At 65.6% G+C, this 25,080-nt stretch overlaps 1 protein-coding gene across 1 annotated transcript; it reads right to left on the reverse strand.

Annotated features, from left to right (window-relative positions):
- Nucleotides 1-431: 431 nt before the first annotated feature.
- Nucleotides 432-23,987, reverse strand: RNF40 (ring finger protein 40). Its single transcript, XM_064473740.1, has 20 exons — nucleotides 23,883-23,987; nucleotides 22,874-23,013; nucleotides 21,758-21,925; nucleotides 20,514-20,615; nucleotides 19,178-19,436; nucleotides 17,201-17,313; nucleotides 15,196-15,342; nucleotides 14,482-14,556; nucleotides 13,887-14,006; nucleotides 12,303-12,482; nucleotides 10,694-10,829; nucleotides 9,933-10,054; nucleotides 8,899-9,398; nucleotides 8,178-8,295; nucleotides 6,600-6,749; nucleotides 5,709-5,921; nucleotides 4,742-4,867; nucleotides 3,138-3,278; nucleotides 1,654-1,755; nucleotides 432-755 (listed from the first exon to the last, which is right to left on the reverse strand). Exons 2-20 carry the CDS (start codon nucleotides 23,003-23,005, stop codon nucleotides 579-581), a joined length of 3,081 nt encoding a protein of 1,026 aa, XP_064329810.1. The 5' UTR covers nucleotides 23,006-23,013; nucleotides 23,883-23,987; the 3' UTR covers nucleotides 432-578.
- Nucleotides 23,988-25,080: the final 1,093 nt, after the last annotated feature.

The following is a 25,080-nucleotide window of genomic DNA, read 5'->3' on the forward strand; positions in this document are numbered from 1 at the left end:
CTGGTGCCTCTCCCCCACCTCTTTATGGTACCGTGGGCCGCCCAAAGCCACCCACCCCGGTCTCTATGGTCACCTGGCCCCTCTGGAGCCTCTTCCCCTCCTCTCTGTGGTCTCACCCCTTCTTGGGTAGCCCCCCTCCCCCGCCCGGACACCTGGGTCCCCCCAGCAGCCACACGCAGGCCACAGCTCCAAGCGCTTTATTGGGTGGGATGGGGGGGGGGCAGGGCCACCCGTAGGCCACCATGGGGCACCCACAGGTGTCATCGGGCACACACGGGGTTCATCTGACACAGACACGAAGCAAGTTGTGGTCCACCAACGTGGTGATGACCCACCTTCGAGACCCGCAGTTGACCACGGGACACCCATGGGTGCAGTGGGTTGCTATGGGGCACCTCTAGGTCTCATGGAGCACCCATAGGTGGCTGAGGATCGCCACGGGGTTCAGCTAACACAGACACAGAGGAAACCACGGTCCTCCGAGGTGGCGTTGACCCACCTCCAAGACCCGTGGTTGGACAGGGAGCACCCGCAGTTGGCTGGGGAGCACCCACGGGCGCCGTGGGGCGCCGTGGGGCTCAGCTGATGTAGACGCGGTGGAAGTCGTGGGCGCCGAAGGCGGCGTTGCACTTGGGGCACTTGCGCTGGCGCGTGTCGTAGCGGCTCTTGACGCACTCGAAGCAGAAGACGTGGAAGCACTTGGTGAGGACGGCGTCCTTCTTGCGGGCGTTGCAGCACGGGCACGTCAGGCGGGCCTGGGGGTGGGGCAAGGTGGCCGTCAGCCCCACTGTGCTGCCTCCTGGCACCCATGGGTGCTCCAGGCCCACCTGTGGTTTTCCAAGCCCACCCTGAGGTCCCCCAAACCCACCCCAAGGTCCTCCAACTCTATGTGAGATGATGAAGAGGCAATAGGGAGGGTGGGACGAGATGGCTGTTGGCCCCATGGTGTGACCTGCAGCACCCATGGGTGTTCCAGCCCCACCCAAGGTCCTCCAGCCCCACCCAATGTTCTCCAACCCCAGCCAAGGTTCTCCAGCCCCACCCACGGTTCTCCAACTCCCATCCAAAGACCTCCAACCCCACCCAATGTCCTCCAGCACCCACCCATGGGTCCTCCAACCCCACCCAAAGTCCTCCAGTGCCCACCCATGGGTCCTCCAGACCCACCCAATGTCCTCCAACCCCAGCCAAGGTCCTCCAGCCCCACCCACAGTTCTCCAACTCCCATCCAAAGACCTCCAACCTCACCCAATGTCCTCCAGCACCCACCCATGGGTCCTCCGACCCCACCCAAAGTCCCCCAGCACCCACCCAAGGTCCTCCAACGCCCACCCATGGGTCCTCCAACCCCAGCCAAGGTCCTCCAGCCCCACCCACAGTTCTCCAACTCCCATCCAAAGACCTCCAACCTCACCCAATGTCCTCCAGCGCCCACCCATGGGTCCTCCGACCCCACCCAAAGTCCTCCAGCACCCACCCAATGTCCTCCCATGCCCACCCATGGGTCCTCCAACCCCAGCCAAGGTCCTCCAGCCCCTCCCGAGCTCCCCCAGCCGCCCTGCCCAGCCGCAGGGAGCCCTGGGGGGGAAGGTGGGGGCACCCCCCCAGCCCAGCCTGCCCTCCCCAGCACCCATGGGTGCCCCCCTACCGCACCCGGTACTCCTTGATCTCCTCCTGGAGGATCTGGTCGGCGTCGGCGTACACCTCCACCTTCCGCTGCTTCTCCAGCTTCCGCCGCAGCCGTGACAGCTCCTCCTGCGGGGACAGGGGACGCTGACCCACGGTGGCACTGGGGGTCCCCATAGACCCCCTATAGAGCCCCACAGACCTCCTATAGATCCCTATAGACCTCCTATAGGTCCATGCAGACCCCCTGTAGGGAGCCACAAGAGCCCCTAAGGGCCCCTATGGGAACCACAAACCCCCTATAGGTCCCTGCAGATCCCCTATAGGGCCCCACAGGCCCCTATAGGTCCGACAGGGCTTCTATGGCTCCCATAGACCTCCTATAGAGACCCAAAGGACCTACAGATGCCCATAGAGCCCTTACAGGGTGCCACAGAACCTTCTAGAGCTTCTTTGACATCCTTGTAGATCCCCTATAGAAGCCCATAAGGCTCCTGTAGAGCCCCCACGGCACCCCATAGGGCACCATAACACCCCACAGCACCTGAACCCTCTTCTCAGAACCCTATAGAGCCCATCGAGTGCTACAGGGGCCCTATAGAGTCCCTCACACTCCCCAAACCACCCCACGGAGCTGCAGAAGGACCCTCCAGCCATCCCAGAGCCCCCATATTTCCCCCCCAGATCCCCTATAGAGCCTATAGGGTGCCTACAGACTTCTCCAGGGTCCCTGAACAGCTCCATAGGCCCCCTGGAGCCCACACAGCACCCCACAGAGCCCCCCCCGAGCCCCAGAAGGACCCCCCCAGCTACCCTATAGCCACGCTATAGAGCCCACAGGGGTCCTATAGAGTCCCCCAGCGTCCCCAGACCACCCCACAGGGCACCCAAGCACCCACATAACACCCCTCAGAGCCCCCAGAAGGACCCCCAGGCACCCTATAGAGCCCACAGGGGACCTGTAGAGTCCCTCAGAGTCCCCAGACCACCCCATAGGGCACCCAAGCACCCACATCACACCCCTCAGAGCCCCCAGAAGGACCCCCCAGGCACCCTATAGAGCCCACAGGGGACCTATAGAGTCCCTCAGAGTCCCCAAACCACCCCATAGGGCACCCAAGCACCCACATAACACCCCTCAGAGCCCCCAGAAGGAGCCCCCAGGCACCCTATAGAGCCCACAGGGGAGCTATAGAGTCCCTCAGAGTCCCCAAACCACCCCATAACATCCCACAGAGCCCCCCCTGAGCCCCAGAAGGACCCCCCGTCCATCCCACACCCCATATTCCCCCCCCAAGTCCTCTATGGAACCTATAGAGCGCCACATGACTCCTATAGAATTCCCCAGGGTCCCCGAACAACCCCATCGGGCCCCCCAGCACCCCACACTGCACCCCACGCAGCCCCCAAAGCCCCATAAGGACCCCGCCAGGGGCTCCCCCAGCCCCCTCCCCATGCTCCCTCCCCTATGGATGCCATAGGGGATCCCCCCCGCCGCCGCCGCCGGGGACCTGGGCTCTCTTGAGGCTGAGGGACTCCTTGTCCTTGGCGGCGCGGTTCTCGGCGGCGCAGGCCTGCAGCTCCCGCAGCCGCGCCTGGACGTGCTCCCCTTGCGCCCGCAGGTCCTCCGCCAGCTGCGCCGCCTCCACCGCCTGCACCCCCGGGCGCATGGGTGCCCCCGGCCCGGACGTCGGGGTCCCCCCTCCACCCCACCCCCCAAAAAACAACCCCACGGCTTGGGTAATGGGGACCCCAGGGGTCCCCAGGGCTGGGTTTCCACCCCCTGGATGCCTGGGTCAACCCTGGTCTGGATATTGGGGACCCCCAGTGGTGTCCCCCCCTCAAAACAAGCCCCATGACCAGGATATTGGGGTCCCCCCAGGGGTCACCCCCCCAAAACCAGGTTATTGGGGTCCCCCTGGGGTCCCCAGGGCTGGGTTTCCTCCCCCTGGATGCCTGGGTCAACCCTGGTCTGGATGTTGGGGACCCCCAGTGGTGTCCCCCCCTCAAAACAAGCCCCATGACCAGCATGTCGGGGTGCCCCCCCCCAAACCAAGCCCCATGACCAGGATATTGGGGTCCCCCCGGGGTCCCCAGGGCTGGGTTTCTTCCCCCTGGATACCTGGGGGTCACCCAGGCCCAGACATTGGGGTCTCTCCAGGGCCTCCCCCCCCAAGCAGGCCCCCTGACCAGGATATTGGGGTCCCCCCAGGGGTCACCCCCCCAAAACAAGCCCCAAAACCAGGTTATTGGGGTCCCCCTGGGGTCCCCAGGGCTGGGTTTCCACCCCCTGGATGCCTGGGTCAACCCTGGTCTGGATATTGGGGACCCCCAGTGGTGTCCCCCCCTCAAAACAAGCCCCATGACCAGGATATTGGGGTCCCCCCAGGGGTCACCCCCCCAAAACAAGCCCCAAAACCAGGTTATTGGGGTCCCCCTGGGGTCCCCAGGGCTGGGTTTCCTCCCCCTGGATGCCTGGGTCAACCCTGGTCTGGATGTTGGGGACCCCCAGTGGTGTCCCCCCCTCAAAACAAGCCCCATGACCAGCATGTCGGGGTGCCCCCCCCCAAACCAAGCCCCATGACCAGGATATTGGGGTCCCCCCGGGGTCCCCAGGGCTGGGTTTCTTCCCCCTGGATACCTGGGGGTCACCCAGGCCCAGACATTGGGGTCTCTCCAGGGCCTCCCCCCCCAAGCAGGCCCCCTGACCAGGATATTGGGGTCCCCCCAGGGGTCACCCCCCCAAAACAAGCCCCAAAACCAGGATATTGGGGTCCCCCTGGGGTCCCCAGGGCTGGGTTTCCACCCCCTGGATGCCTGGGTCAACCCTGGTCTGGATGTTGGGGACCCCCAGTGGTGTCCCCCCCACAAACCAAGCCCCATGACCAGGATATTGGGGTCCCCCCAGGGGTCACCCCCCCAAAACCAGGATATTGGGGTCCCCCTGGGGTCCCCAGGGCTGGGTTTCCACCCCCTGGATACCTGGGTGTCCCCCCCACCCCAAGCTGAATACCTGGGTCCCCATGGACACCTGGGTCCCCCCGATGCCTGGGGGTCCCCCCTGACACCTGGGGGGGTCCCCCCAAACTCCTGGGGGTCCCCCCAACTTTCCTACCTTCCTCTTGTTGAGCTCCAGGGCCTGGGAGCGCAGGGCCAGCTCCTTCTCCACGGCCGCCAGGCTGCTCTGCAGCCCCCGCTCCTTCTCCTCCAGCTTCTGCACCACCAGCAACTGGGCGTCCACCTGGGGATGAGACACCCCCAAACTCCTGGGTGCCCCCCCAGACCTCTGGGTGCCCCCACAAACACCTGGGATCCCCCCAAACCTGGATATTGAGGACCTGCTCCACCACCTCATCCTTCTGAACCTCTTGAGATCCTCCAACCTCCCTCAACCATCTGGGTTCCCCTGAACCCCCCAAGCTCCTGGGTGCCCCCCCAAACACCTGGGTGCCCCCCAAACTCCTGGGTGCCCCCACAAACACCTGGGATCCCCCCAAACCTGGATATTGAGGACCTGCTCCACCACCTCAACCTTCTCCTGAACCTCTTGAGATCCTCCAACCTCCTTCAACCATCTGGGTTCCCCTGAACCCCCCAAGCTCCTTGGTGCTCCCCGGACCCCTGGGTGCCCCCCGGACCCCTGGGTGCCCCCCAAACTCCTTGGTGCCCCCCTGGACCTTTCGGACCGCCCGAAACACCTGGAATCCCCCCAGACCTTGATGACAAGGACCTGTTCCACCACCTCATCCTTCTCCTGAACCTCTTGAGATCCTCCAACCTCCCTCAACCATCTGGGTTCCCCTGAACCCCCCAAGCTCCTGGGTGCCCCCCGGCCCCTGGGCGCCCCCGGACCCCTGGGTGCTCCCCTGGGCCTCTTGGACCCCCGAAACACCTGGAATCCCCCCAGACCTTGATGACAAGGACCTGCTCCACCACCTCATCCTTCTCCTGAACCTCTTGAGATCCTCCAACCTCCCTCAACCATCTGGGTTCCCCTGAACCCCCCAAGCTCCTGGGTGCCCCCCGGCCCCTGGGCGCCCCCGGACCCCTGGGCGCCCCACCCCCGGACGCGTGGGTCCCACCTGGGCCTTGAGGGCGAGGACCTGCTCGGCCAACTCGTCCTTCTCCTCCCGCAGGAGCTTGTGGATCTGGTTGGCCTTGATCCTCTCCGACATCAGCTTGAAGTTGGCGTCGTCCTTCTCCCGCAGCTGCTGCAGCAGCCGCAGGTTCTGCTCCTGCATGTCCTCGAAGGCCTGGCCCGTCACGTCCATCTCCGACAGCAGCGCCTCCTCCTCCTGCCCCGCCCAACATGGCCGCCGCCAGGTCACCTGACCCCACCCCCACCCCCACCGTGACCTCATCGCCCGCCACCCACCTACCGCCGCCCCGACGCGCTCTGTGTGTGCCCCCCAACCCCCGACACGTCACAGGGCAGGAGCGCCCTTGTGACGTCACAAGCCCCGCCCATAGCGCTGTAAGGCCGGCCTGTGATGTCAGACATGGCGTCTGTGATGTCAGACACCGCCTGGCAGCCCCGAGCGCTGCTGCCCCCCCCCCCCCCCCCACTGCCCCCCATCAGGGATGTTTCCCCTCCCAGGATTCTATGAACTACTGAAGGCATGCACATGACGTCACAGACGCTGTCTATGACATCATAAGCCTCGCCTACGACATCATCCCACCCACCTACGTTAAGCGCCGCCCACCCCTGATTACCAAGCCCCCCACCTCCCGCCACCTCCTCCCTCGGGGGCAACGCCCACCACACCCAGCCCCGCCCTGGGAGAACCACGCCCCTGACGCCTCAGGCCACACCCCCGCCCATCACGCCCCGCCCCTTCCCTATAGCACCCTGCCCCCTTCTCACCCTCCTCCTCCCCCCCCCCCCAGGCGCTGCCTCGCCCCTCCCGGGGCCCCGCCCCACCCCGGCAGGCCCCGCCCCCGCAGGCCCCGCCCCCGCGGGCCCCGCCCACCTGCTTGGTGGCAGCCAGCTTGCGCTGGAGGTGCTCGATCTGCTCCTCGGCGTGGCGCAGGCGCCGCAGGGCCTCCTCGTCCGCCAGCTTCTTGCTCTCGCGCCGCTCCCGCTCCTCCAGCTCCCGCACCCGCCCCCGCAGCTCCTCCGCCTGCCGGCACCGGGCGCCGCCCGCTGACGTCACCGCCCCGCGGCGCCGCCCGCCGGCCCCGCCCCCCCACCACCCCCGCCCCGCAGGAGGGAGCTGGGCCAGGCGGGAGGTCGTACAGCGGGAGGTCATAGGGTGAGGTCATAGGGTGAGGTCATACAGCGTGAGGTCATAGGGTGAGGTCATAGGGTGAGGTCATACAGTGTGAGGTCATAGCGTGGTGTAATAGGCTGAGATCATAGCGTGAGGTCATACAGCGTGAGGTCATAGGGTGATGTAATAGGGTGAGGTCATACAGCGTGAGGTCATACAGCGTGAGGTCATAGGGTGATGTAATAGGCTGAGGTCATGCTGTGAGGTCATAGAGTGAGGTCATACAGGGTGATGTAATAGGCTGAGGTCATGGTGTGAGGTCATACAGCGTGAGGTCATACAGCGTGAGGTCATACAGCGTGAGGTCATAGGGTGAGGTCATACAGCGTAGGGTCATAGGGTGAGGTCATACAGCGTGAGGTCATAGGGTGATGTAATAGTGTGAGGTCACACAGGGTGATGTAATAGGCTGAGGTCATGGTGTGAGGTCATACAGCGTGAGGTCATACAGCGTGATGTAACAGGCTGAGGTCATACAGCGTGAGGTCATACAGCGTGAGGTCATACATCGTGAGGTCATACAGCGTGAGGTCATACAGCGTGAGGTCATAGGGTGAGGTCACACAGGGTGATGTAATAGGCTGAGATCATGGTGTGAGGTCATACAGCGTGAGGTCATACAGCGTGATGTAATAGGCTGAGGTCATGGTGTGAGGTCATACAGCGTGAGGTCATACAGCGTGATGTAATAGGCTGAGATCATGGTGTGAGATCATACAGCGTGAGGTCATACAGCGTGAGGTCATACAGCGTGAGGTCATAGGCTGAGATCATGGTGTGAGGTCATACAGGGTGAGGTCATAGCGTGAGGTAACAGCGGGAGAGGGGGCGCGAGGTGACGGCGCGAGGAAGCGCCCGAAGGAAGGGCCATGACGTAAGAAAGAGGGCGCAGGGCCAGCGGGAGGGGAGGGGGCGAGGTAACCGCGACGTCACAGGGCGAGGGAACGGCGGCGACGGCGTGACGTAACAAGGCGAGGGGAACCCCGGGCGGGAGGCGAGGACGCGAGGCGGCCACGCCAGGGCCACGCCGTGAGGTCACGGCGCGGGGCGGCGTCATCGCGTGACGTCACGGCGGGAGGCGGCGGTCGGAGGGGTCCTTGGGCGGGGGGAACCGACGCTCGGGGACCGGCGGGAGACCCCGGGGCGGGGGGAGCGTGGGTTAACACGCAGTTAGCGGGTCGGAGCGTGGGTTAACATGCGGTTAGCGTGTGTTAGCGTGTGTTAGCGTGTGCTAGCGTGTGCTAGCGTGTGCTAGCGTGTGCTAGCGTGTGGCCTGACCTCGGCCTTGCTCTTCCTCTCGGCCGCCATCAGCTGCACCTTGTCCCGCTGCTCCTTCGGGGCCGACTTGTACATGTCCAGCAGCAGCTTCATCTCCTTCTGGCTCTCCTGCGCCTTCCTGCCCGCCACGTCAACGCCTCATCTGCATCTCATTTGCATACCGGCTCCCCCCCCCCCCCAAAAAGCACCTCCGTAATGTTCCCCTAATCGCCACCCCCTCCTAAGTATCCCCCCCAAACAACCCCCTCCCAAACTCCCCCTTAAATGCCCCCAGGGCCCCCCCCAAAGTACCCCAACCCCCCAACTGCCCCCCAAAGCCCCCCACCCCAGACCTTCAATACCCCCCCCCAGGACCCCCAGAACTGCCACCAACCCCTGCCAAACTACTTGCCCCAAACCCCCCATAACAGCCCCAACCCCCCCATAACGGCCCCCCATCCACCCAGGGACCGCTCCTACAGACCCCCCACCCCCAATTCCACCCCCCCAACTCCCCCTTAACTACCCCGAGGGCCCCCCCAAACACCCCCCAGTCCTCCCAACTACCCCCCACCCCACCCCAGCCCTTTGACACGCCCCCAGCCCCCCCATAACTGCCCCCCACCCCCCGATAATGGCCCCAACCCCCCCCAGAACAGCCCCCAGCCCCCCACTACAGCCCCCCCCAGCCCCCAATAACGCCCCCAGCCCCCCAAAATGGGTGTGTGTCCCCCCCCCTCACTTGAGCTCCCCCCGCAGCTGCTTGAGGACCTCCGAGTCCTTCTTCTTGGGCTCGTCGGGGGGTCCCTTGGGGCGCTCCCGCTCCCGCAGCCGCTCCCGCTCCCGCTCGGGGCCCCCCCGGGAAGCGCCGGGGCGGGGCGGGGCCGGGGGCGGCTCCTTGACGCGGGGCGGGGGGGGCTGGGCCGGGGGGGGCGCGGCGGGGGCGGGGGCCGGGGGGGCGGCGGGGGCGGCGGCGGGAGGGGGGGGCTCCTCTTCCTCGGCCGGTCGCCGCGGGGGGGGCGCCTCGGGTGGGGCGGGCGTGGCCGCCGCCTCCCGCTTGGGCTCTGTGGGGGTGGGGCCTGGCGGGGCCCCACCCTCTTCCTCCTTGATGGGGGCGGGGCCTGGCCCCCCTCCCCCAGCAGCGGCCGTCTCCTCCGGGGGGGCGGTGGCTGCGGTTGGGGGGGGCGGAGGGGGTGGGGCACTCCCTTGGGGGGGTGGGGCACCACTGGCTTGGAGGCGGAGCTAGAGGAGGGGAGGCGGAGTCAGCAGGCCACACCCAGGAAGCTGGGGTCCCTCTAGAGAAGCACCACACGCCCCCCAAGCCCCGCCCTCTTGGTGGGGCCCACCGGCACCCCCCTTGTGGCCCTTTTAAGACCCCTCCCCCCAGAGGTCCACCTCATTAAAAGGTAAAACCCACAGGCCCTGCCCCGTGGTAGGCTCCACCCCCAACCATGGACATGGCCCCTTTAAGGCCCCACCCTCCAAAGCCCCCCCTCTAGTGGGGCCCCCCCCACACCCATCATAGCCCTTTTAAGACCCGCCCCACCTGCATAACCCCACCTCCTTCAAGGCACAACAGCCAATTGCCAGGCTGCACAGCCTCCCTCATCCCCGGGGCTGGCCACGCCCCCTCACTATAACCCCGCCTTCTTAAAGGGGCTATGCCACCAGGGTCTCATTGAGTGCTGGGGCACAGCCGCCACTGCCCTGCCCCTCTCTGCGCTTAAAGGGGCCACACCCCCGGATGCCCCGCCCCCCCCGCGAGGCCCCGCCCACCTTGTTGATCTCGGCCTGCACCTCCCGCAGCTTCCGCTTGTAGCGCTGGACGTCGCCCTTGAGCTGGTGGTTGTGGTTCTGGAGGCTGCTGATGAGGTGCCGCATCTCCCGGTTGATGGGGCCTGCGGGGGGGACCCAGGTGTCCGGGCGGGGACCCGCACTTCCACCCCCACCCCCTCCCATTTCACGCAGGGTCATAGAGACCGGGGGAAGAGGGGGCAGAGCGGCCTATAGTGCTGGAACCATTGAGCTGGGGGACGGGTCACCATAAAGGAGTGGGAGGAGCAGCCCAGAGCGGCCCCAGACCCGCAAACCCACCATAGAGATCTAGGAGGACCATCCCAGAGCACCCAAACCACCACAGAGTCCTGGGAAAACCATCCCAGAGCATCCCTAGATCCACCATCGAGATCCAAAAGGGTCATCCTAGAGTGCCCAAGACACCATAGAGCTCCAGGATGACCATCCCAGAGGGCCCACCCCACACCATAGAGCTCCAGGAGGACCATCCCAGAGGGCCCACCCCCACCATAGAGCCCCAGGAGGACCATCCCAGAGGGCTCACCCCGCACCATAGAGCTCCAGGAGGACCATCCCAGAGGGCCCACCCCCACCATAGAGCCCCAGGAGGACCATCCCAGAGTGTCTCCGGACCAACAACAGCCCAGCCTGCCCCTCTGCAGCCCCCCCCCCCCGCACTCTATGGCCCCGCGCCCCAGCGGGTCCTCCGGGGAGGCCGTGGGTCGCGCCGTGGGTCTCACCCGCCTGCTCGTTGGCCGCCAGGTTCTGCTCGAACTCGATGCGCAGCATCTCGTACTCCTTGCGCACCTGGGCCAGCGTGTCCTCCAGCTGGATCACCTCCGTCCGCAGGCGCTTCTGCACCCCCAGCTCGTCGCTCTGCCGGGGGGGGGGACACGGGGGGGGACGTGAGGGATGTGGGGGAAATGGAGAACGTGGGGGGGACGGGATGTGGAGGACACAGAGGACGTGGGGGATGGGGAGGACGTGGGGGACACGGGGGACGTGGAGAATTGAGGGATGTGGGGAAAATAGGGAATGTGGTGGAGATGGGATGTGGAGGACGTGGAGGCCATGGGGGGGACATGGAGGCCGTAAGGGAGACGGGATGTGGAGGACGTGGAGGCCACAGGGGACATGGAGGCCACGGGGGGGACATGGAGGCCGTAAGGGAGACGGGATGTGGAGGATGTGGAGGCCACGGGGGGGACATGGAGGCCACGGGGGGGACACGGAGGCCGTAAGGGAGACGGGATGTGGAGGACGTGGAGGCCACAGGGGACATCAAGGACACAGGGCACAGGGGGACATGGAGGCCACGGTGGGGGGGACATGGGATGTGGAGGCCACAGGGGACATGGGGGACATGGAGGACATGGAGAATTGAAGGATGTGGGGAAAATGGAGAACGTGGGGAGGATGGGATGTGGAGAACAGAGGACATGGAGGACACGGGGGATGTGGGGGATGGGGAGGACGTGGAGGCCACAGGGGACAGGAAGGACACGGGGCACATGGGGACATGGAGGCCATGGGGGATGTGGGGGATGGGGAGGACATGGAGGCCACGGGGGACAGGAAGGACATCAAGGACACGGGGCACAGGGGGACATGGAGGACGTGGGGGATGGGGAGGACGTGGAGGCCACAGGGGACAGGAAGGACATCAAGGACACGGGGCACAGGGGGACATGGAGGCCATGGGGGACGTGGGGGATGGGGAGGACGTGGAGGCCACGGGGGACAGGAAGGACACGGGGCACAGGGGGACATGGAGGCCATGGGGGGGACATGGGATGTGGAGGACATGGGGGGCGTGGAGGACACGGACATGGCACCGTGGAGGCCAGAGGGGACCCAGGACACCCAGGGGCCACGGAGGACAGGAGGGACGTCGGGGGACATGGAGGGACGTGGGGGACACAAAGGACAGGGGAAGGACACAGACACGTCAGTGCCACCAAGGCGGCCATCTTGGGTGGCCACCAGCTGGACGCCACGACGCCCCATGACCCCCCAGGAGCCTTGGGGACACTTGGGGACACCAAGACCCACCTCCATGTTCTCAACATGGTGGAGGCGGCCATCTTGGATGGCCAACAGTTGGATGCCATGACGTCCCATGACCCCCAGGGCCAACGGGACACCCCGGGGAGCCCCCAGGGGCCTTGAGGACACTTGGGGACACCAAGACCCACCTCCATGTTCTCAACATGGTGGAGGCGGCCATCTTGGATGGCCAACAGTTGGATGCCATGACGTCCCATGACCCCCAGGGCCAACGGGACACCCCGGGGAGCCCCCAGGAGCCTTGGGGACAGCCAAGGCCACCTCAGGGACATGTCCCCTCACCTCCATGTGCTCGATGTGGCGCAGGTGGCTGTTCTTGGTGGCCAGGAGGAGGGCGCGGGCCTCGTCCAGCTGCGTCTTCACCTGGAGGCTCTCATGGTAGAGGAGGGAGAACTGCGACTGCAGCACCTTGTACTCCAGCGTCTCCTTCACCGCCTCCTCCGGCAGCGAGCGCAGGGCCACCTGCGGGGACCGTCCCCAGCCATGTCCCTCGGCGTCCCCAATGTCCCCACCCCCTCGCCTCCATCCTCATGCCCTCGAGCTCCCAGATGTCCTCGCTGACCTCCTGGGTCCCCAAATGTCCCCTTTTTGTGCCTCTACGGCTGCGCTGTGTCGTGGGTGTCACCCTCCTGTTCCCAGATGTCACCAGTGTCCCCCCTCGTGTTCCTCAGGGCCCCCCATGTCCCCCCCAAAATCCCTGCTGTCTCCGATGTCCCTCATGTCGCCGATGTCCCCAGTGCCCCCACACCCGTGATGTCCCCAATATCCCCGCTACCCCAACACCCCCGATGTCCCCCATGTCCCTGACGTCCCCCCACGTCCCCAGTGTCCCCAATGTCCCCCATGTCCCCCAGCGTCCCCAATGTCCCTGACGTCCCCCCACGTCCCCAGTGTCCCCAACGTCCCCAATGTCCCTGACATCCCCCACGTCCCCAATGACCCCCATGTCCCCCAGTGTCCCCAATGTCCCCGACGTCTCCCACATCCCCCAGTGTCCCCAATGTCCCCGACGTCCCCCAGTGTCCCCAATGTCCCCAATGTCCCCCAGTGTCCCCAATGATCCTGACATCCCCCACGTCTCCCAATGTCCCCAACATCCCTGACGTCCCCCAAGTCCCCCAGTGTCCCCAGTGTCCCTGACATCCCCCACATCCCCAGTGTCCCCAATGTCCCTGACGCCCCCCACGTCCCCAGTGTCCCCAATGTCCCCGACGTCCCCCATGTCCCCAATGTCCCCCAAGTCCCCCAGTGTCCCCAGTGTCCCTGACATCCCCCACATCTCCCAATGTCCCCAACGTCCCTGACGCCCCCCAAGTCCCCCAGTGTCCCCAATGTCCCCGACGTCCCCCATGTCCCCAATGTCCCCCAAGTCCCCCAGTGTCCCCAATGTCCCTGACATCCCCCACGTCCCCAGTGTCCCCAATGTCCCCGACGTCCCCCATGTCCCCAATGTCCCCCAAGTCCCCCAGTGTCCCCAATGTCCCTGACATCCCCCACATCTCCCAATGTCCCCAACATCCCTGACGTCCCCCAAGTCCCCCAGTGTCCCCAATGTCCCTGACGCCCCCCAAGTCCCCCAGTGTCCCCAATGCCCCTGACGCCCCCCACGTCCCCAGTGTCCCCAATGTCCCTGACGCCCCCCACGTCCCCAGTGTCCCCAATGTCCCTGACGCCCCCCAAGTCCCCCAGTGTCCCCAGTGTCCCTGACGCCCCCCATGTCGTCAGTGTCCCCAATGTCCCTGACGCCCCCCAAGTCCCCCAGTGTCCCCAGTGTCCCTGACGCCCCCCACGTCTCCCAGTGTCCCCCACGTCCCCGACACCCTCCAAGCCCCTCGTGGCCCCCAGACCCCGACGTCCCCGTGTCACCTTGAGGCGCTCGTGGCCGCGCACGGCCTGCTGGAGCTCCTGCTGCAGCTTCTCCAGCTCCGCCATCCGGCTGTTGGCCAGCTCCTGGTTCCCCTCCAGCTCCGCGTTCAGCATCTCAAACTAACGGGGGGGGGACACCCCCCAAAAAAATCCTGGGGTCACCCCAAAACCCACTGACACCCCCATTTCCCCCCTTGGACCCCCGTTCTCCAGACCTCACCCCCCACCCTGAACCCCTCCCCAACCCATCCCAAGCACCCCCAGCTCCGCATTCAAAAATGGGGGGGGGGGGGGGGGGGGGGGGGGCACAAAATCTGGGGGACACCCCAAAAATCAGACACCCTCAGAACCACCCTTGTGCCCCCCAAATCTGTCCAAGGAACCCCCAGGACCTCCGCAAGGTCCCCCAAAGCTCCTCAGGACCCCCCCAAAGCCCCTCAGGATCCCCCAACCTCTCTTTGCGCCCCCCAAACTCCCCCAGCCCCCCTCAGGGACCCACTTGAGTCCCCCCAAATCCCCTCAGAGTCCCCCAAAGCCCCCTAGGGATGCCCAGCCACCCCCCCAGGGCCCCCCGACCCCCCCCCCCCCCAAATACCTTCTGCATGCTGAGGGTGATCTGACCCCCCTGGAATCCCCCGGAGCTGCCGGAGCCGTAGGAGCCTGATGTCAGCTGAGGACACGGGGATGTTGGGGACACCGGGGACACCCCAGGGACGTCAGGGGCATCCCGGGGACACCCCAAGGACGTTGGGGGGTGTTGGGGACACCCCAGGGACATCAGAGACACCCCCCGGGGGCAACTGAGGGAAACTGCGGCACCCAAGGGACATCAGGGACACTTGGTGACAACCTGGGGATGTTGGGGACAGCGGGGACACCCCTGGGGATATCGGGGACACCCCTGTGGGGTGACCCCAGGTGACACGGGGGGACCCCAAGTGCCACGAGGTGACCCCAAGTGACACCAAATGACACAGGGGTGACCCCAAAGTGACACAGGGGACCCAAATGACACGAGATGAACCCAAGGGACATTGGGGTTGGGGGGGGGGGGGCACCCCAAATGACAAAGGGGGACCCCAAGAGACATGGAAGGACCTCAAGTGACATGGGGGGAATCCAAGTGACACCCAAGTGACACGGGGGGACCCCAAGTGACACGGGGGGACCCCAAGTGCCAGCAGCCAAGGGTGGTGGCCCTCAGGGAGGGCTGAGGCTCTTCAGAGCCTGGCAGCAGGCTGGGGGACGTTGGGGACATGGTGGCCACCAACGGGGACACGGGGGCCACCACGGGGGACACGGGGGCCACCTGCTCAAGGGCCTCGGCGAGGTGGCGGTTGAGGCGTCCCTCGCGCTTGCGCAGCTTGGCGCTGTCCCACTGCAGCCCCTCCACCGTCGTCTCCATCTCCAGCACCTTGGTCTCCGCCGAGGTGGCCTTGTCCTGCAGCTCCGCCAGCTGGGGCGGGGGGGACACGGGGACGCCGTGGGGACACCGTGGGGACACCCGCCGTACCCCCTCGGGGGCACCCACAGCAGCCCACGGGGACATCAATGATGGAACCCCACGGAGATGACGGCCACGTCACCCCACGGGGACATCAACCGTGTCACCCCCACGGGGACATCAATGATGGAACCCCACGGAGATGACGGCCACGTCACCCCATGGGGACATCAACTGTGTCACCCCCATAGGGACATCAATGATGGAACCCCATGGAGATGACGGCCACGTCACCCCATGGGGACATCAACTGTGTCACCCCACGGGGACATCAATGATGGAACCCCACGGAGATGACGGCCACGTCACCCCATGGGGACATCAACCGTGTCACCCCCACGGGGACATCAATGATGGAACCCCATGGAGATGACGGCCACGTCACCCCATGGGGACATCAACTGTGTCACCCCACGGGGACATCAATGATGGAACCCCACGGAGATGACGGCCACGTCACCCCATGGGGACATCAACCGTGTCACCCCCACGGGGACATCAATGATGGAACCCCATGGAGATGACGGCCACGTCACCCCACGGGGACATCAACTGTGTCACCCCCACGGGGACATCAATGATGGAACCCCATGGAGATGACGGCCACGTCACCCCATGGGGACATCAACTGTGTCACCCCACGGGGACATCAATGATGGAACCCCACGGAGATGACGGCCACGTCACCCCATGGGGACATCAACCGTGTCACCCCCACGGGGACATCAATGATGGAACCCCATGGAGATGACGGCCACGTCACCCCACGGGGACATCAACTGTGTCACCCCCACGGGGACATCAATGATGGAACCCCATGGAGATGACGGCCACGTCACCCCATGGGGACATCAACTGTGTCACCCCCACGGGGACATCAATGATGGAACCCCATGGAGATGACGGCCACGTCACCCCACGGGGACATCAACTGTGTCACCCCATGGGGACATCAATGATGGAACCCCATGGAGATGACGGCCACGTCACCCCACGGGGACATCAACTGTGTCACCCCCACGGGGACATCAATGATGGAACCCCACGGAGATGACGGCCACGTCACCCCATGGGGACATCAACCGTGTCACCCCCACGGGGACATCAATGATGGAACCCCATGGAGATGACGGCCACGTCACCCCACGGGGACATCAACTGTGTCACCCCCACGGGGACATCAATGATGGAACCCCATGGAGATGACGGCCACGTCACCCCATGGGGACATCAACTGTGTCACCCCCACGGGGACATCAACCGTGTCACCCCCACGGGGACATCAATGATGGAACCCCACGGAGATGACGGCCACGTCACCCCACGGGGACATCAACCGTGTCACCCCAAAGACGCCCTGGGCTGTGTCACCTACCACTGGGGACACAAGGGCACCATGGGGACATCGTGAGGACACCCCCGCCACCTCACCCAGTCCCCTCCCAGTGCTCCCAGTCCCTTCCCAGTTCCTCCCAGTGCCCACTAATGACCTCCTGGTAGCCCCAGTCACCACCTAATACTGCCCCGCTGCCCCCTCATCCCCTCTCAGTCCCCTCCCAGTGCTCCCAGTGCCCCCCCAATCCCTTCCCAGTGACCCCAATGCCTCCCCAGTGCCTCCAGACCCTTCTATTCCACTCATCCCAGTTCCCCTCAACCCCTCCCAGTGCTCCCATAGCCCTCCCAGTGCCTCCCAATCCCTTCTAATCACTTCCCAGTGGCTCCCATCCCCTCCCAGTGTCCCCTAACGCCCTCCCAGTGCCCCCTGCTCCCCTCCCAGCGCCCCCGCGCCCCCTCCCAGTGCCCCCAGTACCTCCAAGGAGACGCGGTGGTGCTTCTCCTGCAGCTGCAGGGTCAGGTCCTGCAGGCGCCGGTGCTCCCGCAGCAGCTCCCGCAGCAGCGCCCGTCCCGCCTCCGCCAGCTCCGCTGCGGGACCCAGGCGTCCGGGGACCGCCCGCACGGGGGGCCGGGCACCCCGACCCCCCCGGGACCCCCCCGGCACCCACTGACCCCGCTGGGGCACCCACCAGCACCCACTGACCCCCCTGGGGCTCCCCCAGCACCCACTGACCCCCCTGGGGCACCCCAGCACCCACTGACCTCACTGGGGCACCCACCAGCACCCACTGACCCCCCTGGGACCCCCCAGCACCCACTGACCCCCCTGGGGCACCCCCCAGCACCCACTGACCCTCCCAGGACCCAGACACCCCAAGGCCCCCCAAAAATGGGACCCAGGCGTCGAAGCACCCTTAAAAAGGAACCCAGGTGTCCAGAGGACCCCAAAAATGGGACCCAGGCGTCCAGGGGACCCCCAAAATTGGGACCCAGGCGTCGAAGCACCCTTAAAAAGGAACCCAGGTGTCCAGAGGACCCCAAAAATGGGACCCAGGCGTCCAGGGGACCCCCAAAATTGGGACCCAGGCGTCGAAGCACCCTTAAAAAGGGACCCAGGTGTCCAGGGGACCCCAAAAATGGGTCTCAGGTGTCCAGGGGACCCCCAAAAGAGAGACCCAGGCATTGAAGCACCCTTAAAAAGGGACCCAGGTGTCCAGGGGACCCCCAAAAGAGAGACCCAGGCATTGAAGCACCCTTAAAAAGGGACCCAGGTGTCCAGGGGACCCCAAAAATGGGTCTCAGGTATCCAGGGGACCCCCAAAAGAGGGACCCAGGCATTGAAGCACCCTTAAAAAGGAACCCAGGTGTCCAGAGGACCCCAAAAATGGGACCCAGGCGTCCAGGGGACCCCAAAAATAGGGACCCAGGCATCAAAGCACCCTTAAAAAGGAACCCAGGTGTCCAGGGGACCCCAAAAATGGGTCTCAGGTGTCCAGAGGACCCCAAAAATGGGACCCAGGCATCCAGGGGACCCCAAGAGAGGGACCCAGGTGTCCAGGGGACCCCCAAAACTGGGACCCAGGCATCGAAGCACCCTTAAAAAGGGACCCAGGTGTCCAGGGGACCCCAAAAATGGGTCTCAGGTGTCCAGGGGACCCCCAAAAGAGGGACCCAGGCATTGAATCACCCTTAAAAAGGGACCCAGGTGTCCAGGGGACCCCAAAAATGGGTCTCAGGTGTCCAGGGGACCCCCAAAAGAGGGACCCAGGCATCGAAGCACCCTTAAAAAGGGACCCAGGTGTCCAGGGGACCCCAAAAATGGGTCTCAGGTGTCCAGGGGACCCCCAAAAGAGGGACCCAGGCATCGAAGCACCCTTAAAAAGGGACCCAGGTGTCCAGGGGACCCCAAAAATGGGTCTCAGGTGTCCAGGGGACCCCCAAAAGAGGGACCCAGGCATTGAAGCACCCTTAAAAAGGGACCCAGGTGTCCAGGGGACCCCAAAAATGGGATCCAGGCATCCAGGGGACCCCAAGAGAGGGACCCAGGTGTCCAGGGGACCCCAAAAATGGGTCTCAGGTGTCCAGGGGACCCCCAAAAGAGGGACCCAGGCATCAAAGCACCCTTAAAAAGGGACCCAGGTGTCCAGGGGACCCCAAAAATAGGGACCCAGGCATCGAAGCACCCTTAAAAAGGGACCCAGGTGTCCAGGGGACCCCAAAAATGGGACCCAGGCATCCAGGGGACCCCCAAAAATGGGACCCAGGCATTGAAGCACCCTTAAGAAGGACCCCAGGCACCCGAAGAACCCCCAAAACCGAGACCTGCGCACCCGGGTACCCCCCACAATGGGGACCCGGGCGCGTGGGGGGCCCCCAGGGCAGGCCCCCGGACAGCCGGGGGCACCCCGAGGCCCCCCCCCCAGCCCCCCCGGCCCCCCGAGGCGGGACTCACGGCGGGCGGCGAGGCGGGCGCCCAGCTCCTGGGCGCGGCGATGGGCCCCCGCCAGCCCCTCCACGAGGCGGGCGACGGCGGCGGGGGCGAAGGCGAGGCGGGGGCGCAGGCGCAGCTCCCCCTCCTCGGGGCCGCTGCGGCTCAGCGCCGCCACGAAGGCGGCCGCCGGCCCCCCCAGGCGCCCCCCGATTCCCCCCGGCGGCGGGGGGGCGGTGGGGGGGGGGAGGGGGAGGCGGGGCGCCGGGGCCCCCCCAGGGCTCTGAATTGGTGGGGGGGGAAGAAGAAGGTGAGGCCCCCATCGTGACCCCCCACCCCCCAGCACCCATGGGTGCCCCCCCAGCACTCCCAATTCACCCCCCATGATTCCTAACTCCCCCCCAACACCTAACCGCCCCCCCCAGCACCCTGCTGCACCCCAACTGCCCCCCATTCCCTCCCCAGCACCCTCAGCTGCCCCCCACCCCTGATTGCCCCCCAACACCCTTAAATTGCCCCCCCTGCACCCATAACTGCCCCCAAAACTGCACCCACAGAACCCCCCACCCTTAATTGCCACCCAACACCCTCAAACTGCCCCTCCAATTGCCCCCCCCAGAACCCCCCCACCCCTAATTGCCCCCCAGCACCCCTAAATTGCCCCCCAAGAGCCCCCCCCAAGTTGTCCCAACACCCCTAAATTGCTCTAAGGACCCCAATTGGCCCCCAAAAGCCCCCCAGGACCCCCAAGAGCCCCCCCAAATTACCCCCGACACCCCTAAATTACTCTAGGGGCCCTAATTGCCCCCCAAGAGCCCCCCAGGACCCCCAAGAGCCCCCCGAAATTACCCCCAGCACCCCCAAATTGCTCTAGGGGCCCTAATTGCCCCCCAAGAGCCCCCCAGGACCCACAAGAGCCCCCCAAACTGCCCCCCGCACCCCTCAAACTCCTTTCCAGGAACCCTAATTGCCCCTTGTCACCCCCAAAAGCCCCCCCACGACCCCCAAACTCCCTTCCCCAGCACCCCTAAATTGGCCCCGAGGACCCTTAGCTGCCCCACGGTCTCCAACCAACCCCCAGGACCCCCCCCCCAGCCCCCCAAATTCTCCCCCATTAACCCCTAAAGCCCCCCCAAAACTGCCAGCGCCCTTAAATTGCCCCATAGGAACCTTAAATACCCCCCCAGACCCCAAATAGCACCCCACAACCCCCCTGGACCCCCTAAGACACCCCAAAATTGCTCTCAGCACCCCAACAGCCCCCCACATCACCGCCAGGACCCCCAGTTTCCCCCCATCCCCCCACTCACCCCTCCTGTCGGGACCCTCGGCCTCAGCGGCGGGGGCTGGGGTGGGCTCAGGCCCCTCGGGTCGGGGTTCGGGGGGGTCCCCAGGGGGGGCGGGGGGTGCCCCCCCCCTCCCCTTCATAGCGCCGCAGCAGCACCTGCACCTCTGCGTCCAGCTGGGGGAGGGGTGGCACGGATTGGGGGGTGGGGGGGTCATGAGGGGTTTGGGGGGGCCCTGAGAGATGTGGGGGGACCCCAGAGGGGTCTGGGGAGGGGCAGGGTGATTTTGGGGTCCCCAGGGCCATTTTTGGGCACTTTCAGGCTTTTTGAACACTCCACTCCTGTATCAAAATGGCCCCCCCCAAAAAAGAACCCCAGATAATTTTGGGGGCTCTGGGGCCAATTTTGGGGTCCCCTCACAGCTTCTGTCCCACCCTGACCATTTTGGGGGCCGCCAGGGCCCATTTTTGGGGTCCCCAACCCATTTTTGGGGCCCCCAGGGCCCATTTTTGGGGTCCCCAGGGCCCTTTTCGAACGCTTCATCCACATCTACCGAACCGGCACAACCCAAAAGAGCCGCAAGGGATATTTTGGGGGGCCTGGATGAATTTTGGGGGACCCTAGTGCCATTTCTGGAGTCCCCAGTGCCATTTTTGGGGCAATTTCAGTGTTTTTGAACACTCCATCCATGTCTACAAAGCTCAACGCCCCCTCTGAAAAGAGCAACTAGAGTCCCTTAGGCAACTTTTTGGGGTGCTTGGGCCAATTTTGGGGTCCCCTCACAGCTTTCTGGGATCCCCAAGGCCAGTTTTGGGGCCTTTTCACTCTTTTTGAACATCACATGTTGAAAATTCTAACAAGTTTGGACTCCCAAAACAGCCCCAACAGTTTTGGGTCACTGGGACCAATTTTGGGGTCCCCTGAGGGTTTTCTGGGGTCCCCGAGGCCATTTCTGGGGTCCCCTGAGGGTTTTCTGGCATCCCCAAACCCATTTTTGGGGTCCCAAAGGCCATTTTTGGGGCTCTTTCACTCTTTTTGTACATTCCACTCCCAACTTGGGATTCCCAAAAGAACCCCAAGACTTCTGCGTCACTGGGACGAATTTCGGGATTCCCTGAGGGTTTTTTGGGGTCCCCAAGGCCATTTTTGGGGTCCCCGAGGCCATTTTCGGGCCACTTTCCTCCCTTTTACCCACCGTGGCGCTGGCGGCTGCAGCCCCACGGGGGTCGGAGGCTCCGTGCCGGGGTGGGTAGGGTTGAGGGTGCTGGTGGGCTGGGGGGTGGGGGTGCTGGGGTGGGTTTTTGGGGGGGGTCCGCACCTGTCCCCAGAAGCGGTTGACGAGGAGGAGGGTGGCGTCGTCGGTGGCCTGTCGCTTCTCCAGCTTCTCGATGCGCTCGCGCAGCTCGTCCTCGCAGGCCTGGCGCTGCTCCAGCCGCTCGGCCAGCTTCTTGTTCTTGAACTGCAGCACCTTCAGGTCCATCTCCTCCTGTGGGAGGGGGGGGGCGGGAGTTTGGGGGGACCCCCAGGCGTTTGGGGGGGGCCTGAGGTGTTTGGGGAGGGGCCCAGGCATTGGGGGGACCCCCAGGCGTCGGGGGAGGGGAACCCAGAGGAGACCCAGGCATCCAGGGGGGCACATGGGCATCTGAAGGGGCGGGGGGGCTGGGTGTTTGGGGGGACCCCCAGGCGTTTGGGGGGGGCCTGAGGTGTTTGGGGGGGGCCCAGGCATTGGGGGGACCCCCAGGCATCGGAGGAGGGGAACCCAGAGGGGACCCAGGGATCCAGGGGGACCCGCAGGTGTCGGGGGAAGGGAACCCAGAGGGGACCCAGGCATCCAGGGGGGCACATGGGTGTCTGCGGGGGGGGGGGCTGGGTGTCTGGGGGGGGGGCCCCGAGACATCTGAGGGGGGGCCCAGGTGTTGGGGGGACACCCAGGTGTCAGGGGGGCACCCAGTGGGGATCCAGGGGGGCACATGGGCGTCTGCTGGGGGTCTGGGCACTTGGGGGGAACCCAGGCATTTGTGGGGGGGGCCAGGGTGTTTGGGGGGAACCCAGGTATTTGGGGGGGGCACCCACGTGTTCAGGGGGGCATCCAGTCGGGACCCAGGGATCCAGGGGAGCACCCAGGTGTTTGCGGGGGCACCTAGGAGTTGGGGGGGTGGGAATCCCAGGCATTGGGGTGGGGGGCTCGCAGGTGTCCAGCGTGGGGCACCTGGGCATTTGGGGAGCACCCAGGTATTCTGGGGGGGGCACCCAGACATTTGGGGGGATCCAGGTGTTGGGGGGGAGCACCCAGGGGTGTGGGGGAGGGGATGCAGATGTTCAGAGCGGGAACACCCAGGGGTTGGGGGGGTGACCCCACATTCAGGGGGGCACCCAAGTGTTTGGGGGGGTACCCAGGCATCTGGGGGTGGGGGGGAGGGAAGGGGACACCCACCGTGGAGGAGATGCCACCGAGGCGCAAGGGTTCGATGAGGGTGGTAGGGGGCTGCTCCTCCCGGGGGGGCTTCTTCTCGGGGGGGCCGCCCCCTCCATCGCTGGCCCCCCGCTTCGCGCCGGCCCCCGACATGGCCCTGCCTTGGGTGGGGATGGAGAGGGTTATGGGGGGGTCTGGGGGGGTGTATGGGAGATTATAGGCGGGGCTACAGGGGGTCCGGGGGGGCTACAGGGGGTTGGGGGGGGTCTGGAGGCTACAGGGGGTTTGGGGGGACTCTGGGGGGCTCCAGGGGGTGTCTGGGGGGGACGGGGGGTTATGGGGTCTCCAGAGGCTGTGGGGGAGGGTCTGGGGGGACTATGGGGGGTGTGGGGGGCTACAGGGGGTTATGGTGGGATCTGGGGGGTCTGGAAGGGCTATGGAAGTTTATGGGGGAGCTATAGGGGGTTATGTGGGGCTGTGGGGCGCTATGGGGGTGTGGGGGGCTGCAGGGGGTTTGGGTGGGCTACAGGGGTTATAGGGGAGTCTGGGGTCCCCACAAAGGGGTTGGGGGGGCAATGAGGGGTTATGGGGGACAGTGGGAGACTGCGGGGGGCAACAGGGGATTAGGGGGGCTGGGAGGGGCTTTGGGGGGCAGTGAGGGATTATGGGGAGGGCAGTGGGGGGATCTGGGGGCTTATGGGGTGCTCAGGGGGCTGTGGGGGCCTATGGGGGTGGACGGTGAGGTAAGGCGTGGGGAGGGGCGGTTAACTGGGCGCAGCGGGCGGGTGACGGGGTGGGGGGGGCTGGAGGGGTGGCTATAGGGGGTCTATAGGGGCCTACAGACGCCTATGGGGGCCTATAGGGCTCTACAGAGGAGTCTAGGGGGTCTATACGGGCCTATGAGGGTTTATGGAGGACTACAGGGCTCTATGGCGCTCCGTAGGAGTCTATAAGGGCCTGTGGCCGTTTATAGGGGGATCTATAGGGGTCTATAGGGGGGAAAGGCCCGCCCCGCCCCCCTCGCACCCACCGCTGCCGCCGCCGCCGCCGCCGCCCCCGGCCCGCCCCACGCCACTGCGCAGGCGCAGGCTCCGCCCCGCGCATGCGCGCTCTCCGCCCCTCCGCTCCCTTCCCGCCCTGCGCATGTGCGCTCCCCGCCCCTCCGCTCCCTTCCCTCCCCGCGCATGCGCAGCCGCGCCCCCCGCCGCCGTCGCCGGGGTAACCGGAGGGGCGGGAGCGGAGGGGGCGAAGACGACCAATCAGGAGAGGCGGGAGGGAGGGGGCGGGGACGGGCGCTCTTAAAGGGGCAACGCCGCGGGGGTGGGGTTCGTGGGAGGTCGAGGACCCCCGGGGCTCATCCCAACCCCACAGAGACCCTATAGGGACCCTCCCTGTCGGCCCCTGCCCCACAAAGACCCACCCAAGTCCCCTAGGACGCCCCTGGGTCCCCCTTAATGCCATGGTGGTGCCCTAAGATCCCCCCTGAGGTTCCCCCTTAGAACCACAGGGACCACCCCGGCCACATGGGGACCCCCCCCCCCCAAAAAAAACTTGAAGGACCCTCCCAGGGGCCTTCTCATCCCCACAAGGATTCCTCCAGCCCCATAGGACCCGCAAACCCCCTCTGACCCCCACAACCCCCTCCCCAGGGACCACCTTCACCCCATGTCGGCCCCCCCCGCCCGCCAAGGCCCTCAGGGACCTCCAAATACCTGGGGGTTCCTCCAGAGGACCCCCAGCCCCACAAGACCGCAAAGGGACCTCATTAACCTCAGACACCCCCTCAGCCCCATAGCGACACCCCCCGCCAAACCCACCCTGACCTCCGCCAGCCCCATGACGCACCCACTCCAGAGACCCTTACCACATGGGAACCCCCCCAGGGATCCCCTGTGCCTCTTGGGGACCCCCCTGAGTGCTACAGGGCACACCCCCAGCCCCATAGGGACCCTCAGCGCCCCCCAAAATCTATATGACACCCCCCCCCGAGACCCCCTTAACTACCTAAGGCTATTCTTAGCCCCTCCCCCTCAATCCCTGGGCACCCCAGACGCCTGGGTACCCCCACCTTTTGGGGGTGGGGGGGGTCCCCAAAACTCTCCACTTTCAACCCTTTATTCATCGCATTCTCCCGCAGGAAAGCTTACAGCCGCCGTCTGTACACGGTGCCCCACGCTGGGGGGGTGGGGGGCCCCCCCATGACCCCCTCCCTCCCCCCGGCACCCAGA

The sequence above is a fragment of the Phalacrocorax carbo genome, chromosome 26 (genome assembly GCF_963921805.1).
Source record: "Phalacrocorax carbo chromosome 26, bPhaCar2.1, whole genome shotgun sequence".
Taxonomy (NCBI): Eukaryota; Metazoa; Chordata; class Aves; order Suliformes; family Phalacrocoracidae; genus Phalacrocorax; species Phalacrocorax carbo.